Below are 26528 nucleotides of genomic sequence, written 5' to 3'. Positions count from 1 at the left end.
AGGGCACTAGGAGAAGGGGACGACAGAGGACGAGATGGTTGGACAGTGTTCTTGAAGCCACCAACATGGGTCTGGCCAAACTGCGGGAGGCAGTGGAAGACAGGAGTGCCTGGCATGCTATGGTCCATGGGGTCATGAAGAGTACGACATGACTAAACAACAACAACAACAGGCAAACTAAGGCCCGGGGGTCAGATCCGGCCCAATCACCTTCTAAATCCGGCCCGCAGACGGTCTGGGAACCAGCCTGTTTTTACATGAGTAGAATGTGTGCTTTTATTTAAAATGCATCTCTGGGTTATTTGTAGGGCGCAGGAATTCGTTCATTTCCCCCCTTCAAAATATAGACCGTCCCTCACAAGGTCTGGGGGACAGTGGACTGGCCCCCTGCTGAAAAAGTTTGCTGACCCCTGCGATTAAGCTGTATTTTACTTCAGAAAAATGCATTTTCTTAGGCAACGTCTCTGGAGAGACCCAATGTACACTTATTCCCAACTGAAGCTGGAGAAAAGAATTGCCTGAATCAAAACTTTACTATAGATTAAACAGCATGTTATTCTGAACAGGGAATACCAGCACCGGCTATCGATTTGAACAGGTTGCTGTCAAAGTACAAAAATATTTGTCTCATTTATCAATCACTCCCCATTAAACATCCTGAAGTGATTAACATAAAAAGCCATACTCCAGGTATTCTCCCTTCTATAAAGGAAAGGGGCTTACCTGCAAGTAATTCCTATGCCAATCTTTCCACATGTGGATACCAGGTGTGTGAAGAGCAGCACAGGGCAAGGAGAGAGAAATAGCAAATGCCGGCCCCCGCCCCCACCTACACAACTGTGATTTAGGCCCAGGTTATTCAAGGTTTAGGAAAGTCAGCAGTGGAATTCAAAACTCCTTATTAAGGTGAGGAGTTGGGCTCCACGCCCCAATCTCTGAAGCCACATTTCATATCTGTGCATACAGGCCAATACATCGTGCAAATCATTCATACCCCAAATCTGAATGACTCTAGTGCCTGCATACAGAAGATGTCAGAACTACATATAATGAAAAAAAGCCTGCTGACCCACTGCACTTTCTGCTCACAGGTTTACAACCTAATAGGGCTGGGCGATATATCCATATATCATCCAAAACAGGTTTGAATTCCATATTGTGATTTCGTAATTTTTGACCTGGCAATATATCACAAACTGTGGTGTGTGTGTGTGTGTGTGTGTGTGTGTGTGTGTGTGCGCACATGCACAAAAATCACAAAGTGGGGAAAACTATGAAGCCAGCCAATACCTCTACATAGCTCCATCCTTATTTCAGACATTGTGATATATCAGTATATCACGATGTTTAGCTGGTGATATACAGTCATACTGTACCTTCTGTTGGGTTAGGTTCATGTTGCGTCTTTTCGGCTTGCAAAGATGGCAAACCCGGAAGTGTATACTTCACCGTGTGTGCGTGTGTGCAGAAGCGTTTTGCGGGCTTCGCACATGCGCAGAAGAGCTCTATCGCGCTGCGTGTGTGTGCAGAAGTGGTGCTCTAGTTACAGACTTTTCGGGGTGTGGATGGCACCCCGGAACGGATCGAGTCCGTAAGTAGAGGTACCACTGTATATCATAATGTTGAAAACCAGATATTGCCCAGCCCTACAGCCTAAGGGGGATTAAAAAACAACAACAACAAACCACACATATTAGATTTTTAGTAAGGTTTGTCTAACAAAGAATGAAGGGGAAAAATCTGTCTTCCACCATGTTTCAAAATTATGTAAATGTGCCATCGTGTGGGGAGAAACAGACAATCATGGTTCTCAGGCTAGATAGAACTGAATAGGACTCCACTACCTCCTTATGTGCAGATATTTCAGGAGAATGTTTCTAAGCTGCATGCTCTGCCACAGTCTTTACCACGGGGAGAAAACTGGGACTCTGCTAAGAGATACCATGCTCAAATATATGTATGATCTCCATGTGGAATCACTGCCTTCTTCCTGCCGGGAAGGAGACTGGATCGAGCATGTGAGTTTGAGATGCCCTCCCAATCTCAGCAGATGGAGAAGGAGCATCTGATAGGCTATGATTTGTTGCACATGTCTGTACTTACATCGTTCTTCTGTGGTTAATGACTACAGCTAGGAATCTCAAATGAATGGGAGATATATACTCATTCAAGTTTAATCGTTTCCTGTGCAAAATGCATGAGGAAAGCCAAGGCTTATGGTGTCGTTGCCTCAAAACGGAACAGGAGGGTTGTTGTCTTTAAGAACACACAGGTTGCTTTTGCTACATTCTGTGAAAGTCACAGTCTAACTTACTTGCCTAATGGTCCAGCATGGCAGATATGCAAACAACGCAGAGCAACAAATCCAATTTGTTTAGACAAGTAATGCACAGAAATGTAAGGTAATCAAAGGGGAAAGCCACTCTTACCAAATTCTTGCTGTCTTGCTTGTGAATGGTTACAATTCTATTCTCGCCAGAACCTTCCTGGCTGGCTTGCTTAATACTGACATCGATAATGTCGGGAAAATCGCAATAGGTCTGTATTTCCTGCGAAAAGATGTTGCTTTATTAGGAAACGGATTCTTTTTGAGTGTTTAATCAACCTTCTAGCCATCAACTGGAACAGAGCAATTGTAACATTATTCTCAATAGCCTGATTCTGAGGTAGTAAGAAACATCCTTTCCTGCCAGAAAAATAAGTTTGAGCCTTCTCCACTCCCCTTTCACAATGTTTATTAATGGCAGCTAAATTCTTGGTTTTTACATCTTTACCACAAGCTACCAGCCTCTGAATCAGGCAGACCTTCAAGGGAAGAGTTTCCCAAGGGAAAAATCCCTCTCTATGCAATGATGTTCAGAATAAACTGATGAAAGGCTAACCTTGACAACTGCACAGATTGCAGAGCAGGATTGGGGTCTTATTTCTAAGAAGGCTACCATCTGTGTGCACAGACAGCATTACTCAAGTTTGCTGATCTCTGTTTAGATAAGAATCATCATACGCAGCAAAATCCAGAACACTCAAGAGAAAATCCCCCTTTGCTGAACCCAACCTACAGTCTATAAAGCACCTAGAAAGGAAATATTTTATCAGTTGAGTTAATTGTGTACCACCATGCATTTAAAAAAAATAATGATCATTCAAAAAAATAATGATCTGTCAATTTATTATCCTCCTCTAACACCACTGCAGGACAGAGAATGGCAGTCTTTACTTCTCAGGCACATCTACTGCTAATCTAAATTATTTCCACGACAGGAAGACTAGTAATCTTAAAAAGACTTGGTTGAAATCCCGTTCAGCGCTAGGCACAAATAAAAACCAATAGGAACTACAGTCTGCGTTGATACTAAAGGATTGGGAACCTGCATTGCCCAAGCCACAGAAAAGAACTGGGTGTGCACTAAAAACCTACAGAAACTTAAACCAGCCTCCCATTCCTCTCTCACCATTTATATTCTGCGTACCTTTTCCTGCAAAGTACTTGCCACAATACTTTCAACTGACTGTACAATGTGAATTTCTACTTGGCCAGTAAGCATTCTATTGATGGAACCAAATCATTCTGGTTCCAGTGGTATTCTTGAAGCTTTCATAGTAACAAAATATAGAAGAATGTTATTTGAGATTACCTGTTCTGCCAGCGTCTCACTCTCTTTGTGCTTCCCTCTTGAGCACTGAATGCCACCGTTTCCGGATATAACAATGGTTGCAAAACTCTCTTCCCCCGAAGGCTCTCTACCAGGCTCCTTCACTTCAAACACTTCTGAATAAAAGGCAGACTGGAGGGTCTCCAGATTTATGAGATATTTCAGTTTCAAGTTTCTGGCGGTTGCTTTGCACTGGCCAAACTGCTGAATAAATCTGCGGAACCTGTATCTGATCCTCTTTCGCGTCAGAATGTGATAATCCTGGATTTTTTCCCTGATGCATTTTGGCAAAAACATCTTGTAGCTGTGAACACAAAGACAACCAAGTGAGTGGCGAAATATCAAAGGGGGCTGGTGGTATTCTTCTTCTACAGAAGATGCAAAAGCAACTATCAGGTAAGTCCTAAATCCCAAAATCTTTGAACTTATGAGCAAGTGGGACAGAAAACCAGGAGGCAAATTCCGCTGGTGACATCGGGGTTTGCACCCTCAAACTTTCTCTCTGCAATGACCAGAACTAGGAACCACCAGGCTGTATAAAAGAGGGGATGTCACATCTGGTGAAATGGAGCACGCGGCAACTTGCTCGGATCTGCAAATGCCTTATCCAAGTTCAAACTCTTGCTGTGCCGTCAAGTTGACTGGATCACCGTGGGCCATCTCTCAGCCTAATCTTAAAATGGGGGAGGGGGGGGAAGCCATGAACTGGAAACCAGTTCCTTGAAAAAGAGGTGGAGTAACAGGCAATAAAAATAATAATGGTTTGGATCCTAACTTCCGTTTTGTGCTTTCCTGCCTCCACCTCCCCTCCTCCACTCGCACAGCTGCAGAAGAAGAAGTAGTCGCAAAGAGAGTTACCTCATAGAATTGTAGATGCCTAATGGGGTTTGGTCCTTTTCTTTGGCCATCCTCATCATATCAAGAACAGCCATGCCAAGACATTCTTCTTGTGTTTCATGAGTAACAGGCATCTTCACCCAGCCATGGACAAAGTCTTCCCGCCACTGGAGGCAAAAAAAACCCGAAGGCACAGAAATTCTGATGAATTTTGCCTACTGCTCTTTTCATTTATTTTCATCGCAGCTTGAGTTGTCTTCTATTGAATCAACTCTGAACTTAATTTGAACAAAGAAATCAGCTCAGATCTCAAAGGGGAATCAACACTTTGGTGCTGGCTCTCAAGGCTGTTGTATTTTCATTTCACAGGATAACTGCATATTATTGTTATTATTCCTGTGAAATTATCCATATTGGGATGAAGACATTCATTTTCCAGCAGTAAAAACGCACAGAAGAGCCAAATAACATCCATACCCAAATAATACGTTGTCAAAATTTTACCTGAGCAAACAAATAAGACATGACAATGTCATCAAGGACAGGACTCTCTGCACCTCGGGAAACACCGTACCGAAATGCTCGCACATTGCTGTTACAATACCAGTGTGGGAAATAAAACCTGTTAAGAAGCAAAGACACGTCGTATCAGCGCTTTTGCAGCCAAGACCACACATGTTAGAAACATGTTGTTTAATGAAATTCAGGCTGCTTAAAGGGCAAGGGCTTTGAATACCTTCACACAAGTTCATATTGCCACTAAATTCAAATTATGTTTTCAAATAGTGAGTTTCGGGTATTTATAGGGTAAATACTGCAACAATTGGGCCAACTGTTGGTTTTTTAAAACCCTCAAAGGCCAACAATTCACAGAACCAATATATGACTAGTGCTTCTTAAAGCCAAGCAAGAGCCTGACAAGGCCAGGTTAGTTTCCAGCGTGAAATGAGCCATCTTCACTGGAGTAGGTATTTAGCCAGCAAATAACCAAACATCAAAACTCATAGCCAATTTACTGGTCAAGTACCACCACTCATTCCCCCGCCCCACCTCTTATGTTTCTATCTGACCTTTCTTCCATCTCAAAACCCAGAGTGATGTACAACCGCCCATTGAGACACCGACCAGACCCAGAACTACTTAGCTTCAGCAGTGGCCTTTAGATAGTAGTGAATGGGGCAGTAGGGGGGCACTGCTTCCCTGGCTTCCCTCCAGCCAAGTTGCTCCTGAATACCAGGATGGGGAGTGGGAGAGGCAAGGGAGCAGTGGTGCAAACGCATTGGCAGAGGCAATCTGGTGCTCCTGCTGGCGTATTTGCACTGCACTGACTTCTCTGCCTCCTCCCTTCCCCCTCTTTATTCTGGTATGACTCTGAAGGAGTGAAGTCACAAAAGGAGCACAATTCCCTGGAATTGTCTGCAACTGCCTCTGGGACTTACATGTGCGTGACGCATTCATGCTTTACAACCACTACTAAATAAATTTGCTAATTTTTAGAGCAGGCATAGGCAACCTCGGCCCTCCAGATGTTTTCAGACTACAACTCCCATCATCCCTAGCTAACAGGGCCAGTGGTCAGGGATGATGGGAATTGTAGTCCCAAAACATCTGGAGGGCCAAGGTTGCCTATGCCTGTTTTAGAGCCTTATCTTCTAGAGTTTGCAAAGTACTACGTCAGATCACAGGCAGGCAAATGCAGCTGGTTCTATGAAAGTCTGGATTCCTGGGCACTTGTGGCCTGCCCTACTGCGATGAGTAAAATTTGGGGCTGCTCATATGCCATATGCCATGGCTTCCTGTTCAGGGATTCTTGTAGTTCCAACACATTGTCAGAGCAGGGCAGCACAGAAAGGAGGGCTGGGCGATATGTGGTTTTCAACATCGTGATATCTCAGCAACTAAATTTCTCGATCTATGGATATATTGTGATGCCTGAAATGTATCTCGGCTGCTTCTTCCTCCCCACCTTAAACAGCTGAGATACATCACCCAGCCCTACAGCTGAGTGAGCCCTCAAACTGCTCTGGCTCGTGTGAGCCCAGGGGCGGGGGGAGAGAGCGGCTTCTTCAAAGGTGCACGCAGGGAAGGTACTCACCAGCAACCTTCTCACGCTCCGTCCACCTGCCTGCCTCCACCTTCGCCTGATTGGGAGGTCTGCCTCTTTCCACTCAGTCAGTCTGTCTGTCACTCCAGGAGTGACCAACAAGGAGGAAGTGGCAGCCCACCCACCTGGATGATGCTGGAGGCACTCAGGAGGATGGAGTCTGTGTAGGTTCAAGGCAAGCACCTTCTCAGGCTCTGTCTTCCTGCCTGTGCCTTTGCGGTCTGAGGGCATTTTGAGCTGGCAATACATTGTGGATGTATTGAGTCTGAAACAGGTACAGTGGTGCCTCGCAAGACAAATTTAATTCATTCCACGAGTCAATTCGTTTTGCGAAAAATTCGTCTTGCAAATCGCAGTTTCCCATAGGAATGCACTGAAATTTCTTTTTTTGCCCATAGGAACGCATTAATTAAATTTCAATTCATTCCTATGGGAAACCGCGATTCGCAAGACGAATTTTTCACAAAACGAATTCATCTTGCGAGTCACCATCAGATCACAAGACACATTCGTCTTAAGAATCAAAAGTTTTGTGTCTCTTTTGTAGTAAATGTATACTTTCTTGTGCATCATGCAATCTCCATTTTAGGAAGCATGGCTTAGTTGGGAGAGGAGAAGGAAGAAGCAGCTCTTTCGAGACAATTGTCAGGCATGGTACATACGCTTCTGAACAAAGCCTGTATCTATGTATTTTATGGACTCTGGCAAGTTTCCCGAAACTCCTACCCTCATCATTGGCTGACACGATGACATAAAGGAACAGGCAGCTTGGCCTCCCCAGAAACATTATGGCAAAATGGTTTTAAAATCTCCTTTATGTGTGTGATGGCAAGTCGCACTGTGGTACACTGATCCTTAAGATGGGGGCTACTCAATGGGAATTTTTCTAGACTACAGAAGTACACACACTGATCCGCAGATGTTTTACATTCTGGAAATATATGCAAAATGGTTATATGACTAGAGCAATGGGAATGCCTTGGTTGCTAGGACACAGTTGAAATGCAGCCATTGTTCAGAAACAACTGCTTATTTCCAGAAACAAAATGCTGCAACCTCATACATGCATACCTGGAAATAAACACTCACACCTACATGCTTAGAATTGTACAGTAATTGCATTACAATCCATTTATTTGAAGAAGAAACAGAAGAAGAGAACATTCCACTGAAATTATTTTTTATAAATGGGCCCATCAAATTAATTAAATAGCTCTGGGTTTAAATAAAATAGATAATCAAGTTTACTTCAAGGAGGAGTAAAAGTGGTCACCATGTGAGTCCGTCAGCTTTCAGGGGTCTGTCCCCGACTTCATGCGCATTTGCTTTAACCTCCATAAAACACACATGGAATAAAACTGACTGTAAAATGTATGGACAAAGAGCGTTATTCCTATTATGAACCCCTCTGATAATTAAATGGAAATTTAAAAAAGCCATAGGAAATTAAACAATCATTTCAACCTACGCTATATTCCTTTAAGAGAAATCTGATTAAACAAAAACCATTTTGATTTAAACAAATACTGTACAAGCTAAGATATTAACCTTATCCGGTAGAGAACAGTGAGACTGGCTGATCCCTCTACTTGGAAGGTGTGGTTCGGAGGATACCAGCATCTATCCGTCTGGTTCATTAGTGCAAACATGTTATGGTACACCGGCAAGATACCTAAGGAAAAGAAAGGACGAAGATGTTTTATTTGCGAGATCTGTTTCCTGCGTTGAAAAGGTGCTGCTGCTAAGCAGTTGTTGTACTTGCCACACCCGCAGGGGTTTAATACTTTCATTTGGATTTTAGGTTATGAAGAGGTTGCCATGGGAAAAGCTTAGGAAAAGAAAACATTCAGATCACACTGAATTTGGTTCGGTTAAAGCAACAGACAACGCCAATACAATAAATACCGGTAGTTATAACACTGCAGAAAGAGGGCTGAGGTAGGCCTGTTCATCCCTTAATGTGGTACCCATTCCAAGACATGCTTCAGTAAACAGAACATCTGCTTTTGAAATACTTGTAACAGCTCCAACACCCAACTAGAACAATTCTTTGCTTGTTTTTGTTTGTTTAAGGTATTTTATACCACTATTAGGATGGATCTTGCAGAGAGGTTTACAAAAGGTTATTTATATCCTGTTTTTCTTTTTCTTGATTTTGTTTATTTATTTATACCTTTCAAGTTTATACATTTCACTAGTTTTATGCATCTCACTAATTTTACATTCATTTTGACATTTCAAAACTTGACTTCCACTCCCCTCTTTCTGCGGTTCCTTAAATTTGTTTTCAATATCTTCTGCGCATCCAAATTAACTTGAACATTTGCACATTTATTCATCTTCTTTAAATATATATATATCCTGTTTTTCAGTATACAATCATACCAAGGCAGGATCCTTACAAGAGGCATTAAAGTAAGTTAAAAAAAAAACCATAGCAAACAATAGCAAGCGTTTCCCAAACTTGCATCTCCAGCTGGTGGGTTTTTTTCTACTACAACGCCCATCATCCCTGACCACTGGTCCTGATAGCTAGGGATGATGGGCTTTGTAGTCCAAAAACAGCTGGAGATCCAAGTTTGGGGAAAGCCTATCAACATACAACCCAGTTCAGTTTTACTCACCTGGTTACAGTCGTGTGCATTGTGGAAAGGAGGTTGTGAGTGCACACAGGAAGAGCAAAGTGTGAAGTAGCCTAGGGTTACCAGACACCCCAGTTTCCAGGGGACAGTCCCCAGATTTGCGAATATGTCCCCAGACAAATTCCATCCCCGGAATGTCCCCGGATTTCATCTAATGTCCCCGGGAAACGCAGCAGCGGCTGTCTCAGCAGCTCGGAGCAGTTGGCTCTGGCTGGCTTCAGGAGCTGCTCGGAAGTCCCCATAGGATGGTGGTGCAGGGGCTCTAAGATGCAGCTTCCAGGCTGCCTCCACCTTCCCTGACCCCAGCAACTAAGCTGCGAAGGGAGGCTTCAGGCTGCCTATCAGAGCTTGCGTGCAAGCAGGAGGGGGCAGGGATATCTCAGTTAGGCAACAGGAAGCCTCCCTTCCCAGCTGAGGGATCCCCACCCCGTCTTGCTTGCATGCAAGTAGGAATGGGATTGGGGCTGCTCCGATGGGAAGGGAGGCATCGCGCTGCCCGAGCCCCACTGCCGCTCCCGTCCCTCCTTCTCCGCCTTCTATGCCTGACCCACCGCACACCGTTTCACCACCACCACCAAAGAACCCAATGGGCTTGAGGGCATCCTGAGCAAGTTTGCAGATGACACCAAATTGGGAGGGGTGGCTAACACCCCAGAGGACAGGATCACACTTCAGAATGACCTTAACAGATTAGACAACTGGGCCAAAGCAAACAAGATGAATTTTAACAAGGAGAAATGTAAAGTATTACACTTGGGCAAAAAAAATGAAAGGCACAAATACAGGATGGGAGACACCTGGCTTGAGAGCAGTACATGTGAAAAGGATCTAGGAGTCTTGGTAGACCACAAACTTGACATGAGTCAGCAGTGTGATGCAGCAGCTAAAAAAGCCAATGCAATTCTGGGCTGCATCAATAGGAGTATAGCATCTAGATCAAGGGAAGTAATAGTACCACTGTATTCTGCTCTGGTCAGACCTCACCTGGAGTACTGTGTCCAGTTCTGGGCACCACAGTTCAAGAAGGATACTGATAAGCTGGAACGTGTCCAGAAGAGGGCAACCAAAATGGTCAAAGGCCTGGAAACGATGCCTTATGAGGAACGGCTTAGGGAGCTGGGTATGTTTAGCCTGGAGAAGAGAAGGTTAAGGGGTGATATGATAACCATGTTCAAATATATAAAAGGATGTCATATAGAGGAGGGAGAAAGGTTGCTTTTAAGCACAAGTGCTCTGCAGACTGGCTCAGGCAATGTGATGAGAGACAACAGCACTTTTGTGTAACTTCTGTCTCCTTGTGTTTTGAAGACTATGGCTCTAGATCAGGGGTCAGCAAACTTTTTCAGCAGGGGGCCGGTCCACTGTCCCTCAGACCTTGTGGGGGGCCGGACTATATTTTTTTGGGGGGGGGGAAATGAACAAATTCCTATGCCCCACAAATAACCCAGAGACACATTTTAAATAAAAGGACACATTCTACTCATGTAAAAACATGCTGATTCCCAGACCATCTTGAAATTATGGAATCAAACATTGAAGTTTACTGCATGCACTGTCTTGAAAGAAAATGTTTTGAATATGATGTATAGATGGTATTTTAACACCAGTAAAATTAGCCAAGATGTATAGGATGAGTAGTAAAACTTGCTGGAAATGTAAAGAGAAGGATGGTGAATTTTATCATATGTGGTGGGCATGCGATAAAATTAAAAGTTTTTGGGAAATGCTATACAACGAACTGAAAAAGATTTTTAAATATGCTTTCCCAAAAAACCTGAAGCCTTTTTATTAGGACTTATAGGACACGAGATTGTGAAAGAGGACCAAGTATTATTTATGTACACGACAACCACGGCTAGAACTTTATTAGCCCAAAAATGGAAGACTCAGGAGTTACCGACGATTGAAGAGTGGCAGACAAAAATGATGGATTATGCGGAATTAGCAAGACTGACTAGCAGGATCCGAAACCAGGGAGAGTCAAAGTTCCAAAAGGAATGGAGTAAATTTGTGGACTATATGGAGAAGAACTGTAGAAGTTTAAAGACACTCGCAGGATTGAAATAAATCCTACGAATTGACTTTAGATAGAGGAATAAAGAAACTGTAAGACAGGAATGGACAAAAAAACCGACTGGGGGGAGGGAGGGAAGTCAAAGCTCGGCAGAGCAAAGAGAATTGTAACAATTGAGAAGATGTTTAACAGAAAAATGTTGTGTTTATGTTGTGTTTGTCTTGTTTTGTTATTTGTGAGATGTGTTTAATTGGAAAATTTAATAAAATGCTTTTTTAAAAAAAAGATTCCCAGACCATCCGCGGGCCAGATTTAGAAGGTATTTGGGCCGCATCCGGCCCCCGAGCCTTAGTTTGGGACTCCTGCTCTGAATGGATTAATATATACAAGGTTGAAGACATGGCTAAGAAAAGATACACAACAGAAGATGGGAGAATGTCACCGTGAGAACTCTGCTTGACCTTGCCTGGGGAAAGAGCAGCTCCTCTTAGGGTAGAAACCCCCAGATATGCTCCACCAAAGCAAAGCAAAACATTCAACAGCTTCTGTTTGTATAGAACCAGTCTTCACATATTGCAGCAATCACTTGCTAAGCAAAAGGTGACTCATTTGTGAGTCACTTTGGACATCAATTTGGCAGAACAGCATTCAAGCATAACGAGAGAGAGATGAAGCTTTAATGAAGCACCTCTCTCGGTGCCAACGGAACGGCAGAATGAGCCGACATTTGTCTGGACTGGAGTTTGGCAGCTGGTGGTTTCAAATATATGGAAAGTCCCAGCTTTAAAGCAACGTGAGATTGGTTAGCTTAACAGCTTTCCATTTGAAACAAAAAGCTTATTTGCCTTCTCTAAAAACACCCGAGAACAATGGCCAAGGAACAATTCAGCCTTAACCAGCAATTCATATTTATTATTTGCAGAAATATGTTGAAATTTCATGTTGTAATAAGCAAGCTGGACTCTTTACAAACCTGATGAAGAAATAATGATTCAGGATGAACGTTTGATGTAATTTCCTGTCATTTTTACAAAGCAGCCTACATCTATTTGTATAGAAGAGTGTAAAATACAGGTATTTGGGGCTATGGATTATGTGGGAAAGGCTGGTGTCACACCGGGGATTTTCCATAACCAACACAAAAAGGTGCATTTATCCTTTCCTCATACACCTTTGTTGCACTCCCATGAACTCCAGCCGTTCCGCAGTCATTTCAAAATGTAAGTACTGTAGATAATGAATAATCATAAAAACTAATGCATTTCAGAAAGACTAAAAGCACCAGAATGGAAGGGAACTAATGCAATACTCTGATCCTCACTGTTTATCCCAGTCCCTACACTTCTGCCATGACATACGGGTGGCGCTGTGATCCAAACCACTGAACCTCTTGGGCTTGCCGATCAGAAGATCGGCGGTTCGATTCCCCATGACGGAATGAGCTCCCGTTGCTCTGTCCCAGCTCCTGCCAACCTAGCAGTTTGAAAGCACACCAGTGCAAGTAGATAAATAGGAACCGCCGCGGCGGGAAGGTAAACGGCATTTCCGTGCGCTCTGGTTCCCGTCACGCTGTTCCGTTGCTCCAGAAGCTCCTGGATACACGAGCCAAAGAGGTATGGGGACTTGCCCAGCTCACTAAGTTGAACGAGCCCCCCACACCGTTCTGGCTCCCACAGGCAGCAGCTATATGGGGACAAGGGCGGGCAGGCTCCTGCCGGCCCCTGAGACTGCCGGCCCCTCAGAGGAGCAGTTTAAACAAGCTGGCCCCCACTTCAGTTTGCAGGAGGCTTGATCAGCTGAGAAACCCATAAACTGCCCATCTCACAGCTGATAAAGGCAACTTGAGCTGGCCCTACATCTTGGCTTCCCGGCCACCAGCTGTGGGCCAGCTCAAAAAGTTTGAAACCGGTATCACAGTTTGAACATCATACCGGTTTCAGACAATTAATCGTAACATCGCCCAGCTCTACTCTGCAGTGCCTCCTGAAACAACCTGGCTTTATTTTTTCGAAGGGCCACCGTTATGCATTCTGGAAGGGCGTTGTTCACTAAACTGCATCATCATTTGCTAAATACTCTACCTAATCTCGATTAAAGCACTACTTTTCCTTGCATACGAAGGTGAGCAATAGGGAACACGGCAATCTTACTTCGCAGAGATTTCAAGAGGAACCCAATTTGTCTGCAGCTTGAGCTTTCCGTGAGCAAGAACAAAAACCACTTTTAAAAAAAAAGCAGAAGGGGTTTAGGTGATTTACCCTTTTGGCAGCAGGTGTTAACCCAGATAGGAAGGTTAGCGACAGAAAAGCAAGATTTTCCAGCTCTGGCAATTACTGTGGAAAACTGTAAGTGAAACTTTCTGGCTGTGGGAAAAGATGGCAAGAATGCTAGAGGTCACAGACACATCTTAATCCCCTGTCTGACTCAGCTGTCATCCCAGATGGATAATCTTAGCACCAGAATGCATTTCTGCTCTGTGGACTGATAGCCAAATCTAAAACCTTCTAAGTGCAGTACAGATTTTGGGCTGGTTGTTTACATACACACCCATTGCATACAGTTGAAAATTGGGTGTTATTAGTATTGCAAGCATTTTTCAAATAATCATTTTTATTAAACCTTCCAAATTATTACATAACTCCAATCATGTGTATCATTTTTTGGGTTGCACATTTTCTTCTTGACTTCATGTCCCTCCTTTCCCTGATGTTTTCCCCTCTTAGTAGCTGCATTAAAACACATCTACAGTCGTACCTTGTTTCTCATATGGAATCCGTTCTGGAAGTCCGTTCTACTTCCGAAAACGTTCGAAAACCAAGGCACAGCTTAAAATTGGTTGTAGGAACTTCCTGCACTCAATCAGAACCCGTGGAAGCCTCGTCAGGTGTTCGGCTTCCAAAAAACGTTCACAAACTGGAACACTCACTTCCAGGTTTGTAGCATTTGGGAGCCAAAACGTTCGAGTAACAAGGCATTCGAAAACCAAGGTACGGCTGTACATTTAGTTCCTAAGCTTCCAAAGTCCAATCTCTACATTCTTCTGTTGCTCACATCTCAAATCCTGAAAATACTGAATTTACAGTTCCATCCATAAATACTTCCTTCCATATTGCTGTCATTTCACAGGCTGGGTTGTTACTTACAGTAGCTTAACAAGTTCTAAATAAATTTCAGTACAGGGATGATTGTCTTACATTATGTTCAGCTATCATGGTTGCCAGCACACACAGAAATTGCAGAGGTGTAAAAAAAAAGCTGCAGGTGTGCCCAAAATTTGCCTTTTGTTGCAGTTTTCTGCCAGTTTAAATTCAGACAAGGTGCTGCATTCTGCTTTTGACACGTTGCTGCTATGTGTACTGAGCTGAATCTGCTCGTCACAAAGCCAAAATGTAGGGGAAGATAGATTGATCCTATTTATTATTACACTGATGAATGATTTTCTTTACAGAGAGATGACTAGGGCTGGGCAAAACCAGTCTGAATAATAATAATACAGTGGAACCTCGGTTTACGAACACAATTGGTTCCAGAAGTCTGTTCATAAACCGAAGTGTTCGTAAACCGAAGTGAACTTTCCCATTGAAAGTAATGGGAAGTTGATTAATCCGTTCTAGACGAGGAAAAACACCCCCTAGAACGGATTAACCGCTTTGCTCCGATGCCTTCGCGGAGGCCGGGGAGCGTTTCCACGACTGGGCTGCAGCCGCGAAAGCGATCCCCGGCCTCCGCAAAGATATCGGAGCAAAGCCCCAGCCTCTGGAAGGCATCAGAGCTGGGACTTCGCTCCGATGCCTTTGCGGAGGCCGGGGAGCCGCGAAAGCGGTCCCCGGACTCCGCAAAGACATCGGAGCGAAGTCCCAGCTCCGATGCCTTCCGGAGCCCGGGGAGCGTTTCCGCGACTGGGCTGTGCAGCCGCGAAAGCAGTCCCCGGCTACCGGAAGCCGGGGACCGCTTTCGCGGCTGCACAGCCCAGTCGCGGAAACGCTCCCCGGCCTCTGGAAGGCATCGGAGCGAAGTCCCGGCTCCGATGCCTTCCGGAGGCTGGGGAGCGTCGCGAAAGTGCTCCCCGGCCTCCGCAAAGACATCGGAGCGAAGCCGCTCCGATGCCTTTGCAGAGGCCGGGGAGCACTTTCGCGACTGGGCTGTGCAGCTGCGAAAGCGGTCCCTGGCTTCCGGTTGCCGGGGACTGCTTTCGCGGCTGCACAGCCCAGTCGCGGAAACGCTCCCCGGCCTCCGGAAGGCATCGGAGCCGGGACTTCGCTCCGATGCCTTTGCGGAGGCTGGGGAGCGTCGCGAAAGTGCTCCCCGGCCTCCGCAAAGGCATTGGAGCGAAGCCACTCCGATACCTTCCGGAGGCTGGGGAGCGTTTCCGCGACTGGGCTGTGCAGCCGCGAAAGCGGTCCCCGGCTTCCGGTAGCCGGGGACTGCTTTCACGGCTGCACAGCCCAGTCGCGGAAACGCTCCCCGGCCTCCGGAAGGCATCGGAGCCGGGACTTCGCTCCGATGCCTTTGCGGAGGCTGGGGAGCCGCGAAAGCGGTCCCCGGCCTCCGCAAAGGCATCGGAGCGAAGTCCCGGCTCCGATGCCTTCCGGAGGCTGGGGCTTTGCTCTGATGCCTTTGCGGAGGCCGGGGACCGCTCTCGCGGCTGCAGCCCAGTCGCGGAAACGCTCCCCGGCCTCCGCAAAGGCATCGGAGTGAAGCCCAGCCTCCCCGAAGGTATCCGACGCTCCGATGCCTTTGGGGAGGTTTGGCCTTCGCTCCGATGCCTTCGGGGAGGCCGGGCCTTCGCTGCGGGCCTCCAGGAGGCATCGGAGCGAAGGCCCGGCCTCCCCGAAGGCATCGGACGCTCAGTAGACCTCCGGCACCTCGGTTTACTAACTTCCGGGTTAGGATAGTTCGTAAACCGAAAGTTCGTAAACCGAGGTGTTCGTAAACCGAGGTACCACTGTAATAGTTTTGCCTGGACACGGAGGTCCAGCACCGGTGGCCTTCTGGCGGTTCCCTCATTGCGAGAAGCCAAGTTGCAGGGAACTAGGCAGAGGGCCTTCTCGGTAGTGGCGCCCGCCCTGTGGAACACCCTCCCACCAGATGTCAAAGAGGAAAACAACTACCAGACTTTTAGAAGACATCTGAAGGCAGCCCTGTTTAGGGAGGCTTTTAATGTTTAATAGATTACTGTGTTTTATTTTTCTGTTGGAAACCCAGCCAGATGGGCGGGGTATAAATCATTATTATTATTATTAATACCCCATTCTGGGTTTCCCCAGTCACTCTTGAAGTCGGTATTGTGATATCGGTTTCATAATTTCTGACCTGCCAATATATTGTGAATCATGGTGTGGGTGTGTGTCTGTCCTATGTAAAAATCACAATGTGAGAAAAAACTGTGAAGCCAGCCAAGGCTTCTCTTGATTCCTGCAGCCCTATTAAGTCTCCCAGCTCAGCTCTCCCCTGCCTCTTGCACATAGCTCCATCCTTATTCCAGACATTGTGATCTATTGGTATATCACAATGTTTAGCTGGTGGTATATCATGATGTTGAAAACCAAATACCGTGTTTCCCACATTTTAAGACACCGTCTTATATTTATTTTACTCAAGAAAATAAGCCTATGGCTTATTTTCGGTGGGGTGTCTTATTTTTTTTAATTAAGCAATCTACATTTTGACCTTTGGAGCTGGGCGCGCGTCATACTTTTTCACCGGTGAGCGTGGTCAGAGCCAGGAGTGCGCCCAGCGCTGCCCGCGCTCCTCCTGGGGCCGCCATGCTCAACTCCCGTGCCCAGCCAACCCAGAGACCCTCCCCTCATTGCCGCCAATGCCGTGGGGCATTTCTTTTCATAGAATCATATGATTCTATGCCTCTCTTCAGGAGGAGGAGGCAGACGCCCGGAACCGGCTGCTGCAGCTGGGCCAGGCGGAGGCGAGGCCGCTGCTTGCCCCTGGGGGCTGCGGAGGCGGCTGGGCGGGGACAGCCGGACCCCAGCCGGGTAGCAGCAGCAGCGGGAGGACGAGCATGGTGGTGCTGCTGGCCACGGCAGGAGGAAGCAGGTGTCCGAAAGCGGCGGCTGCTGCAGCCCCGACAGAGCGCGCAGCAGCGCCGCTCGTCCCGGGGCAGCGGGACCCAGGAGCAGCGCCGTCCTCATCCTCCCGCTGCTGTTGCTGCTGCTGCCGGGCCAGCTGCTCGCCTCGTTCCTGGGGGTCGCAGAGGAGGCTGGGCGGGGACAGCCGGACCCCAGCTGGGTAGCAGCAGCAGCGGGAGGTCGAGTATGGTGCTGCTGCTGGCCACGGCAGGAGGAAGCAGGCGCCCGAAAGCGGCGGCTGCTGCAGCCCCGACAGAGCGCGCAGCAGCGCCGCTCGTCCCGGGGCAGCGGGACCCAGCAGCAGCGCCGTCCTCATCCTCCCGCTGCTGTTGCTGCTGCTGCCGGGCCAGGTGGAAGCAAGCCGCTGCTCGCCTCGTTCCTGGGGGTTGCAGAGGAGGCTGGGCGGGGACAGCTGGAGCCCAGTCACGCAGCAGCGGAAGGACGAGGACGGCACTGCTGCTGGGTCCCGCTACCTCGGGAGGAGTGGCACTGCTGCGCGCTCTGTCGGGGCTGCAGTAGCCGCCGCCTTCGGGCGCCTGCTTCCATGCCGCGGCCAGCAGCACCGTACTCCACCTCCCGCTGCTGCTGCTGCCCGGCTGGGCTCCGGCTGTCCCTGCCCAGCTGCCTCCGCAGCCCCCAGGGGCGAGCAGTGGCCTCGCCTCCGCCGGGCCCAGCTGCAGCAGCCGGTTCTGGGTGTCTGCCTCCTCCTCCCGAAAAGAGGCAGACGTCCTCCTCCTCCTGCGGCCAGTGTGCTGTGTCCCACTGGCTGTCTGGGCGCTAGCGGTCTCACTCCGCGCAGCGCGGAGGTATGGCTTATTTTCAGGGGGTGTCTTCTATTTAACAAATACTTTAAAAGCCTGCTATGGCTTACTATATGACTACGCCTTAAAAAGGGGGAAACACGGTATCGTCAAGTCCCACATGTTCACCTCTTCCATCCTTATTTCAGACATCATGATATATCGATATATATTGCAATGTTTAGCTGGCGATGTTGAAAACCAAATATCGCCCAGCCCTAGAGACTGCTGCTTACTGGGCCTCAATCACTCCCCTGCCTCCAATAGTATTGTTTTTCTTGTTATTATTAGGATTCCTACTGCATTTATGGGACCCAGGTGGCGCTGTGGTTAAACCACTGAGCCTAGGGCTTGCTGATCAGAAGGTCGGCGGTTTGAATCCCCGCGACGGGGTGAGCTCCCATTGCTCGGTCCCTGCTCCTGCCCACCTAGCAGTTTGAAAGCACGTCAAAGTGCAAGTAGATAAATAGGAACCGCTACAGTGGGAAGGTAAACGGCGTTTCCATGTGCTGCTCTGGTTTGCCAGAAGCGGCTTTGTCATGCTGGCCACATGACCTGGAAGCTATACGCCGGCTCCCTCGGCTAATAATGCAAGATGAGCGCACAACCCCAGAGTCGGTCATGACTGGACCTAATTGTCAGGGGTCCCTTTACCTTTACCTTACTGCATTTATATCTCACCTTTTCCCAAAGGAGCTTAATGTGACATAAGTGGTTCTCCTCCCCTTCAATTTTATCCTAACAACAACCCCGTGAGCCAGGTTAAGTTGAGAGACTGCGACCGGCCCAAGATCACCCAAGATGCTTCATGGTTGAGTAAGGATTTGAACCCTCGTCATCCCGGTCCATCATTCTTAACCACTAAACAACACTGGCATATTATTTTTATGCTACCCATTCAGTTCAGCTAGGGAGAACATTTGCTGCTTAGGTATTTTAATAATTTAAGTTGCTTTCAGTTGTACATTTATGTAACTGAGCTAATTTATTTCCAGTGCTGCATATTCCAGAACAGGAGACTCACGCATGCATGCGAGTGTAATAAATAGCTTTAGACCAGGAATGAAAACAGCTTCTACTTTGGTTGAGAGGTCCTGGGCATATTTATCTTGGGGGTATTTAACTTGCAAGTGGTTCTTTTTCGCAGTTGGAATGCTCTAGCTGAGCTCAACGGAGGGGACAGCAGTGCAGAACCCGTACTTTATGTACAGAGACAGACAAAAGCCTCCTTGTATTTCAAGCCAACATGTCGGAATGCTGAGCAGCGTTTCAGATCCTTGCTTGTGCCTGTGTGAAATTTCACGGCTAGTGAGGGCAATAAACTGAGATCGGGTTTGGCCCTCTTTGCAAAATAATGTGGGCTTTAGACTTTATCTCCTAAGTAACCGTGTAATGGACTTGTGTCTCCTTTGGGTGTTTAGTAAGGTAAAGGGACCCCTGACCATTAGGTCCAGTCGTGACCGACTCTGGGGTTGCGCGCTCATCTCGCATTATTGGCCGAGGGAGCCGGCGTGTAGCTTCCAGGTCATGTGGCCAGCATGACAAAGCCGCTTCTGGCAAACCAGAGCAGCACATGGAAACGCCGTTTATCTTCCTGCTATAGCGGTTCCTATTTATCTACTTGCATTTTGATGTGCTTTCGAACTGCTAGGTTGGCAGGAGCTGGGACCATGCAACGGGAGCTCACCCCGTCACAGGGATTCGAACCGCCGACCTTCTGATCAGCAAGCCCTAGGCTCAGTGGTTTAGCCCACAGCGCCACCTGGGTCCCTGGGTGTTTAGTAGTTAAACATAAATCATGGCAGACCTGCTATCCTCGTGTGTTCGCATCTTGGCCGCTGGAGAACAGTTCCTGTAACATCCATTAAAGGTCAATCAATCAATCTCAAACCTTTATGGGCACATAGACAACATTCCCAAAGGTTCAGTACAAGAAAACCACTCATCTAACAATTACAACACTGTTGTACAACATTCAGGGATCCTCACTGCTTGTTGCAGAAACCTGGCTACTATCTCCATCCTATCCCCGTCCTGGGTCAACATTAGGAAGGCTTCTTTACATTAATCTAAATGCCACTCCCTGCTAATAACCAACTGATTAATGAATTTAAGATGCAATTCTCTGATACGAGGGGGCAGTGCAAATGAACATGCACAACCGATTCTATACAACTCTGTCCACAGGGACATGGTCTCTCTGCAATCGGTAATTTCTGGAATCTCCCCTGTAGTATTGTCGATGGCAGCACATTCAGTCTCACTAGTGTGTATTACCTGCTTTGATTCGGGTTGGTCAGGTGGTAGAAATAAGTCGCCATTGGCGGTCCGCACTGCACCATCCCCAAACCTGCACAGACACTATCCTGATTTGGCTACTAATTTCTTGAAATTCGTTGTCTAACCATCCGCGTTTAATTGTTTCAAAAGTGTTTGATGATCTTATTTATATAAGACGAAAAGTACTTACCAACGTGCCAATCTACCACGTTTGGATTTTGCAGCCAACCCCGGTTTCCTCCAACCCATGTGTCAGGGGGACTCCCTACAGGGAGCCTCACCCAGTCATCCTGACCAGCAGTTCGCCCAGCGATAGTGTCAGCAGCGGGTCAGGAGGGAGAGAGGACTGGAGCGGTATGGAGGGAGGGCTCTGAGATGTTGCTGAGCCCTTGCACCGACACCGATGGCCAGTAGAGGAAGGAAGGCTCAGCGACACAGCGGAGTCACAGCAACAAGTCACAGCCAACAGAGGGGAGATGGGACGCAGCCCCTTCTGGCGCCTGATTTGAGGCGCACGCCCAGACGTAGGGCGAAGGGGAGGCGTTTTGAGGTCCCCAAGCTCTTATGTTGGACCAGAAACCGGAAGGCGGTATTGCCGGATTCTGGGAGTGACTAGGCAATCATGTTTTCTGATGTCTCTGCACTGTAAATAGTATGCACAATAAAACTCTTAAAGACAGAGCGGACTGGAGCGTCTTTACTCGGGAGTAGCCGCAACAATCCCCCGACACCACGGATTGCTCAAACTCGCCCTGTATTGCCACTCACTTCTTAGTGGTAAAAGTAGAAGGCCCTCTGTTAGCACATTGCCTTTGATGGTAAGGAACCACACTTGCAGATCGCGGGTTGGGGGTGGGGGGAAACGGACTGTGGTTTTCTGCCATGATTGATTGTATGTTGTGTGATATAATAAATTAGGCAGAGGTTTTGGGGAGGAGCAGAATACTGGCCTATTTCAATCATCGTCCTCCCAATAAATCCCTGTTCCAGGGATAAGGGCCAGAGAAAGTAACCAATAGCTGAAGGGCCATGACTCAGTAGCAGAGCAAACTTTGCCTGCAGAAGGTCCCAGGTTCAATCCTGTGCATCTCCAGATAGGCCAGGGAATGTCACCTGGTGTGAAACACTGGAGAGTTGCAGCTGCCAGTTGGTGGAGAGATTATGAACTAGATGGGCCAACAGACTCATGTGGTATAAAACAGCACCCTACGTTCTATGAAATGTGCTTGAACAAAGTCCCCGGATCTTGAATGGTGAGGAACTTTGCTTGAGACCACGGAGATCTGGATTCCATGGAATGGACTGAGTTAGGAATACTACTAATTATTAGCCAAACCTCTGGTACCCAGACACAGTTCTGTCTCTTGCATTTTACTTCCTAGATTTATATGCTGAAGGCCACCCTGTGAGAAGGGGGAGGGGATTGGCATTATGAAAGTGGAATTATTCAGCAGAACCTCTGGACCAAGGAAGGGAGGAAACGAGGAGCCACGTGTGCATATGCTAGCCTACTGTCTAAACAACACACACCTGAAAAGGCACCTCTTCCCGAACACAGGATAAAGGCATGGACTGCAAGGAATAACGAACACTTAAATAAATAAGCATTCCATGGCTCCAATGCATGGAAACACAGAAAGGGACCGAGCCACGTTAGATACAAAGCAAAGCTTAATCCAACAGTTCCAGACAAACACCTCACATGGAGAGCCGTAGTCCGATGGATGGTTCTATACCGCACCTCACAAATGGTGCAAGACTTAGCACAGAAAGAGAAGTGAACAAATAACATCCTTCACAGAAGCACTGACAGAACAACAGTCCTAAGTTCATACTTGGAGGTACTAAGAAAATTAAGTCAGTAATAGCAAGGAATAGATAAGGAAACTCTTTGCAAGCATGAATATTCATAGACCACCGGCATGACCAAAGGCCAAACAAAGCTTCCTTAACCATGCTTTCCAGGTGCCCCATGACCTGCTTAAGACCACTCGCTAATTTAAAGGGAAAAGGAAAAAAAGACCATCAATGAACTACCAGATGCTATGAATTCAGATTACAAACAGAACTGCACAACTTTTTTTTTTTTTGCAGTGCTCACATTCCTTGTCTTCCAAAACTCAAAAAGTAGAGCACTGTTTTGAATCAGTGTAACTTGGTGGGTTAAATCAAACCTTCATGAACAAGTGAAGTACAGATTGGAGATGGTGAAAAAGAAGGAATAAAGTGTTCCATAGTAGGTTCTCCTGACGCATCTTTTGACTCCAAGATGGAACTCTGATTTCCCCTAGGTTACCTAAAGGCTCTATAAGGGCATCTGGAGGTATCTTGGGTGGGTAGAACAGACATGTTGTCCAATATGTATATTTTAAAGACACAGTCTGATCTTGGCAACCTTAAATTATTTCCTGTGGCACCTTTCCCATTCTCCAGGATGATAGAACTTCTGAGACTACACCAGAAAGCTCCCCTACTACCCCAGGATACAACACATACGGCCTTACAATTACCTTCCCAGTAATTTTTTTAAAAAATTGAGCACTCTGGCTTAAGCAATTACTACAATATTTACTTCAATAATAGAAATACTTGGCAAAGATAAAAAAGAGGAGTTGTCACCAGAAAGTATACATCAGTAGATGTTATGCTATTAATCAAATTCCAACAGTTAGCAATAGACAATCTTAATGACACTAGCAGCTTAAAAATATGGAACCAAACTATTCTCTAATTCCACAAAATAGACTGATTTCTTTTAATGACATTAATGACATTAAGATTTCTGTTACACTGAACAATTTTCCTTCCCAAGCCTTCCGAAGAAAAATGTGCAGCCTCTGAGCTCTGGTCACATTTTCTTAAATGCATGGATGCAAATTCTTAATCGGATGTTTGAAATCCTAAAATTGCCAGAGGAGCGAGACGGGCCGGTGACTGTCACCTACATCATCAAGATATCATCCAAACTTTGGGTCTCTTTTGAAAGCACCTTTTTTCCATTTGGTTCAGCAGGAGCTTCCTTCGTCTAGTCAGAGAATATCAGGGGCAGCTTGAGTGAAGCGGAACCTACGGTTTCAAAAGACAACCGCAGCTTCCGAGGGGAACAGGACGGTGTGAGCACCAGCCGCAGGTTCTGTTCTTTTTCTCACACCAACAAAAGCCTTGTTTAGGTGAAATGCTAAACGATGGTTGAGCATTCTGTGAATGTGCCAGCATTATGTGAAGTATGCTCCCCCTCTAGTCAGAAGGAGACCATATTAACTAACTTCTGGTTTGAGTTACGTCCAAACCTGGACAACCCTGTTAGTCTTATCTATGCTTTATTTCGAGCTATGTTACATGAAGCTGGCTTGTTTCAATAGTACAGTCATACCTCATGTTACATCCGCTGCGGGTTACGTCTTTCCAAGTTACGGATGCGCCGAACCCGGAAGTCCCGGAACGGGTTACTTCCAGGTTCGGTGCGCACACATGCGCAGAAGCGCTAAACCGTGCTTTGCGCATGAGTGCTGAATTGCGTCACGCATGTGCGCAGATGCGTCGCTTCAGGGTGCGGCCTTTTCATGTTGCAAACAGGCCTCCGGAACGGATCCCGTTCGCAACCAGAAGTACCGCTGTAGTTAAGAGTGACTACAGTTCAGTGTTCTGACCATTCTAAACAGCAGTTAATGGGGGGAAGCAGAGGGGGAAGCCCAAGGCTCATTTGCATGACACTAAACCATGGGCGAACCTCCAGGCTGTGGGACCCAGGTGGCGCTGTGGGCTAAACCACTGAGCCTAGGGCTTGCTGATCAGAAGGTCAGCGGTTCGAATCCCTGTGACGGAGTGAGCTCCCGTTGCTCAGTCCCAGCTCCTGCCAACCTAGCAGTTCGAAAGCACGTCAAAGTGCAAGTAGATAAATAGGAACCGCTACAGCGCGAAGGTAAACGGTGTTTCCATGTGCTGCTCTGGTTTGCCAGAAGTGGCTTTGTCATGCTGGCCACATGACCTGGAAGCTATACGCCGGCTCCCTTGGCCAATAATGCGAGATGAGCACGCAACCCCAGAGTCGGTCACGACTGGACCTAATGGTCAGGGGTCCTTTTACCTTTACCTTTAAACCATGGGCGAACCTCCAGGCTGTGGGTCAAACTTGGGGATGTCAGATGTGGGTAAGGGTGGGGCTGCAAAGGAACAATCTGGAACTTAAACGACCGTTCCTGTGCTGGAGCAAACCACTTTTCCCTCCCAAAGCTGCTCTTCTGAAGCCTCAACTGTCAGGGCTTTGAGGTGCAGCACACAGCTGTTCCAACAGCCCCCAGGACAGTTGTTCAAACATTCGATTGCAGAGCACTGAAGGAACATTGCTGGGGCTGCCTGAACTGCAAAGCGCCATTCTGATCTGCGATTCTTGCCAAATCCCAGAAAAGTGAAGCCGAAATGCTTCCATCAGTCAACGGAAAATGGGGCGTGTGATCTTACCGCAAGCTTTACAAGCAGCAACACAGATCTCTTCTGCAACGTACTCTCCTGCTGGAAACTGTAGATAATCGGCGTCCATCCTTCCTTGGGAATGATACAAGTAAACTCGAAGCAGTGGCTCTGCGTGCGTGGAAACGGCCGTATTCCCAAGGACGCCACCATTCTGGTGAAGAGTAGATGAAGCCGGGCCTTCCATTTCTGTCATCGTAAGGCAAGCCATCACGACATTTTAAGGTTCATAACTTTGGCCTGAAATAAATCCACAAAGAAAAAAAATGTCACGTTACCTTTTTAAAGATCTAGAATACGTTGCATTGATTTGGAATGACAGTGGAGATTTGGGGGTCCCCCCCAGCCTTTCTTTACAAGGAGCTCCGAAACGCCTTCTCCCCCCCAAAAAAGTTTCATCCTTGGGGCTGACTCTGCTGGGTGCAGGAGCTCTCCCGCCCCCAACAGAACCTGGCCAAGGAGTCTTAGGGCTCTCTCAGCTGGGGGCAGGAGCCTTTCTGCCCCCCGGTTGAGCAGCAGGCTGGGGCGAGCTGTATTGGCCACAGCCCACAAGGCACTGGGGTGAAAGCGCCTCAGCTCCCACGATGAGAGTTGTGGCAGTTTCACCCGGAATCTCACCGGCTGGGTCCATTGTAGCTTTTCTGAACATCAAGGTATATCATCAAACCGCGATGTTTGGCTGGCGATACACTGCGATGTTGAAAACCCAACGTCGCACACTTGTTTCCAAAAATTCAAGAATTCTACAAGCAAACAGAGCGCACTGTTGAAGGCATTGCTTAATACCATCCATTCAAATCCTGAAGTGGCTTTCTGAAACCACTTAGTGGAAACCGTGTCTTTTTTTTAGAAACTGTTCTAGAACTCTCATTCCACAATGCTGTGGAAGCAACTTCTGAAAGTCATGGTGGAGAAACGGTGAAACAAACCGAGGCAGACCATTGCTGTTTGCTGAAGAGGTGCAGGCTCTGGTCATGCCAACTTGCAGAAAGTTAAGGGAATTCTTATTCTCCACTTCCTGAACAAGCTTGTTCTACTTAACAAAATTTCCAGATTCAGAAGTTTCATTTCTGCATTAAAAAGGTAGCCCAGGCAAAAATAGCACACAGGTTTAGATCCTCTTTCACTTAACTTCCTCAAATTAGACAATCTATTACAAAAAACAAACACCCCCCCCAAAAAAACCCCCCCAAAGAACTACTACAAAACCATTAAAATGTGTTTCTGTATTTTTTATTATTACATACCATACTAAGCTATGCTTTCTGATGTTTTCAAAGCTGGCAAAATCCTGATTATTTAGTTGTTCACATAATCATCATCATCTGTTATTTAATCCTGAGACCAAGGAAACATTTCCCCTTTGATATCAGCTTTTCTTATTTCCCTCAGAAAGCTTCTAGGGAGAAAAGCAATGACAAACCTAGACAGCATCTTTAAAAGCAGAGACATCACCTTGCCGACAAAGGTCCGTATAGTTAAAGCTATGGTTTTCCCAGTAGTGATGTTTGGAAGTGAGAGCTGGACCATAAAGAAGGCTGATCGCCGAAGAATTGATGCTTTTGAATTATGGTGCTGGAGGAGACTCTTGAGAGTCCCATTGACTGAAAGAAGATCAAACCTATCCATTCTGAAGGAAATCAGC

General features: G+C 46.8%; 1 protein-coding gene across 5 annotated transcripts in view; it reads right to left on the bottom strand.

Annotated features, from left to right (window-relative positions):
- The window catches only part of JAK2 (Janus kinase 2), a 92138-nt gene that overhangs the window by 32724 nt on the left and 32886 nt on the right, over positions 1 to 26528 (bottom strand). For 4 of the 5 annotated variants that reach the window (XM_060268855.1, XM_060268854.1, XM_060268857.1 and 1 more), the window contains 6 exons: positions 24875 to 25123; positions 8143 to 8266; positions 4995 to 5112; positions 4512 to 4657; positions 3636 to 3957; positions 2430 to 2549 (listed from right to left, as the gene is read on the bottom strand). In XM_060268855.1, coding sequence (XP_060124838.1) covers positions 2430 to 2549; positions 3636 to 3957; positions 4512 to 4657; positions 4995 to 5112; positions 8143 to 8266; positions 24875 to 25094 — 1050 coding nt within the window. In that variant the 5' untranslated portion in view covers positions 25095 to 25123. Of the gene's footprint in view, positions 1 to 2429; positions 2550 to 3635; positions 3958 to 4511; positions 4658 to 4994; positions 5113 to 8142; positions 8267 to 24874; positions 25124 to 25501; positions 25627 to 26528 lie in introns of those variants that run through there. The other variant, XM_060268856.1, reaches the window with a different exon arrangement.

The sequence above is a fragment of the Zootoca vivipara genome, chromosome 16 (genome assembly GCF_963506605.1).
Source record: "Zootoca vivipara chromosome 16, rZooViv1.1, whole genome shotgun sequence".
In the NCBI taxonomy this organism is placed as follows: domain Eukaryota; kingdom Metazoa; phylum Chordata; class Lepidosauria; order Squamata; family Lacertidae; genus Zootoca; species Zootoca vivipara.
This window is presented reverse-complemented; position numbering and strand designations above follow the sequence as displayed.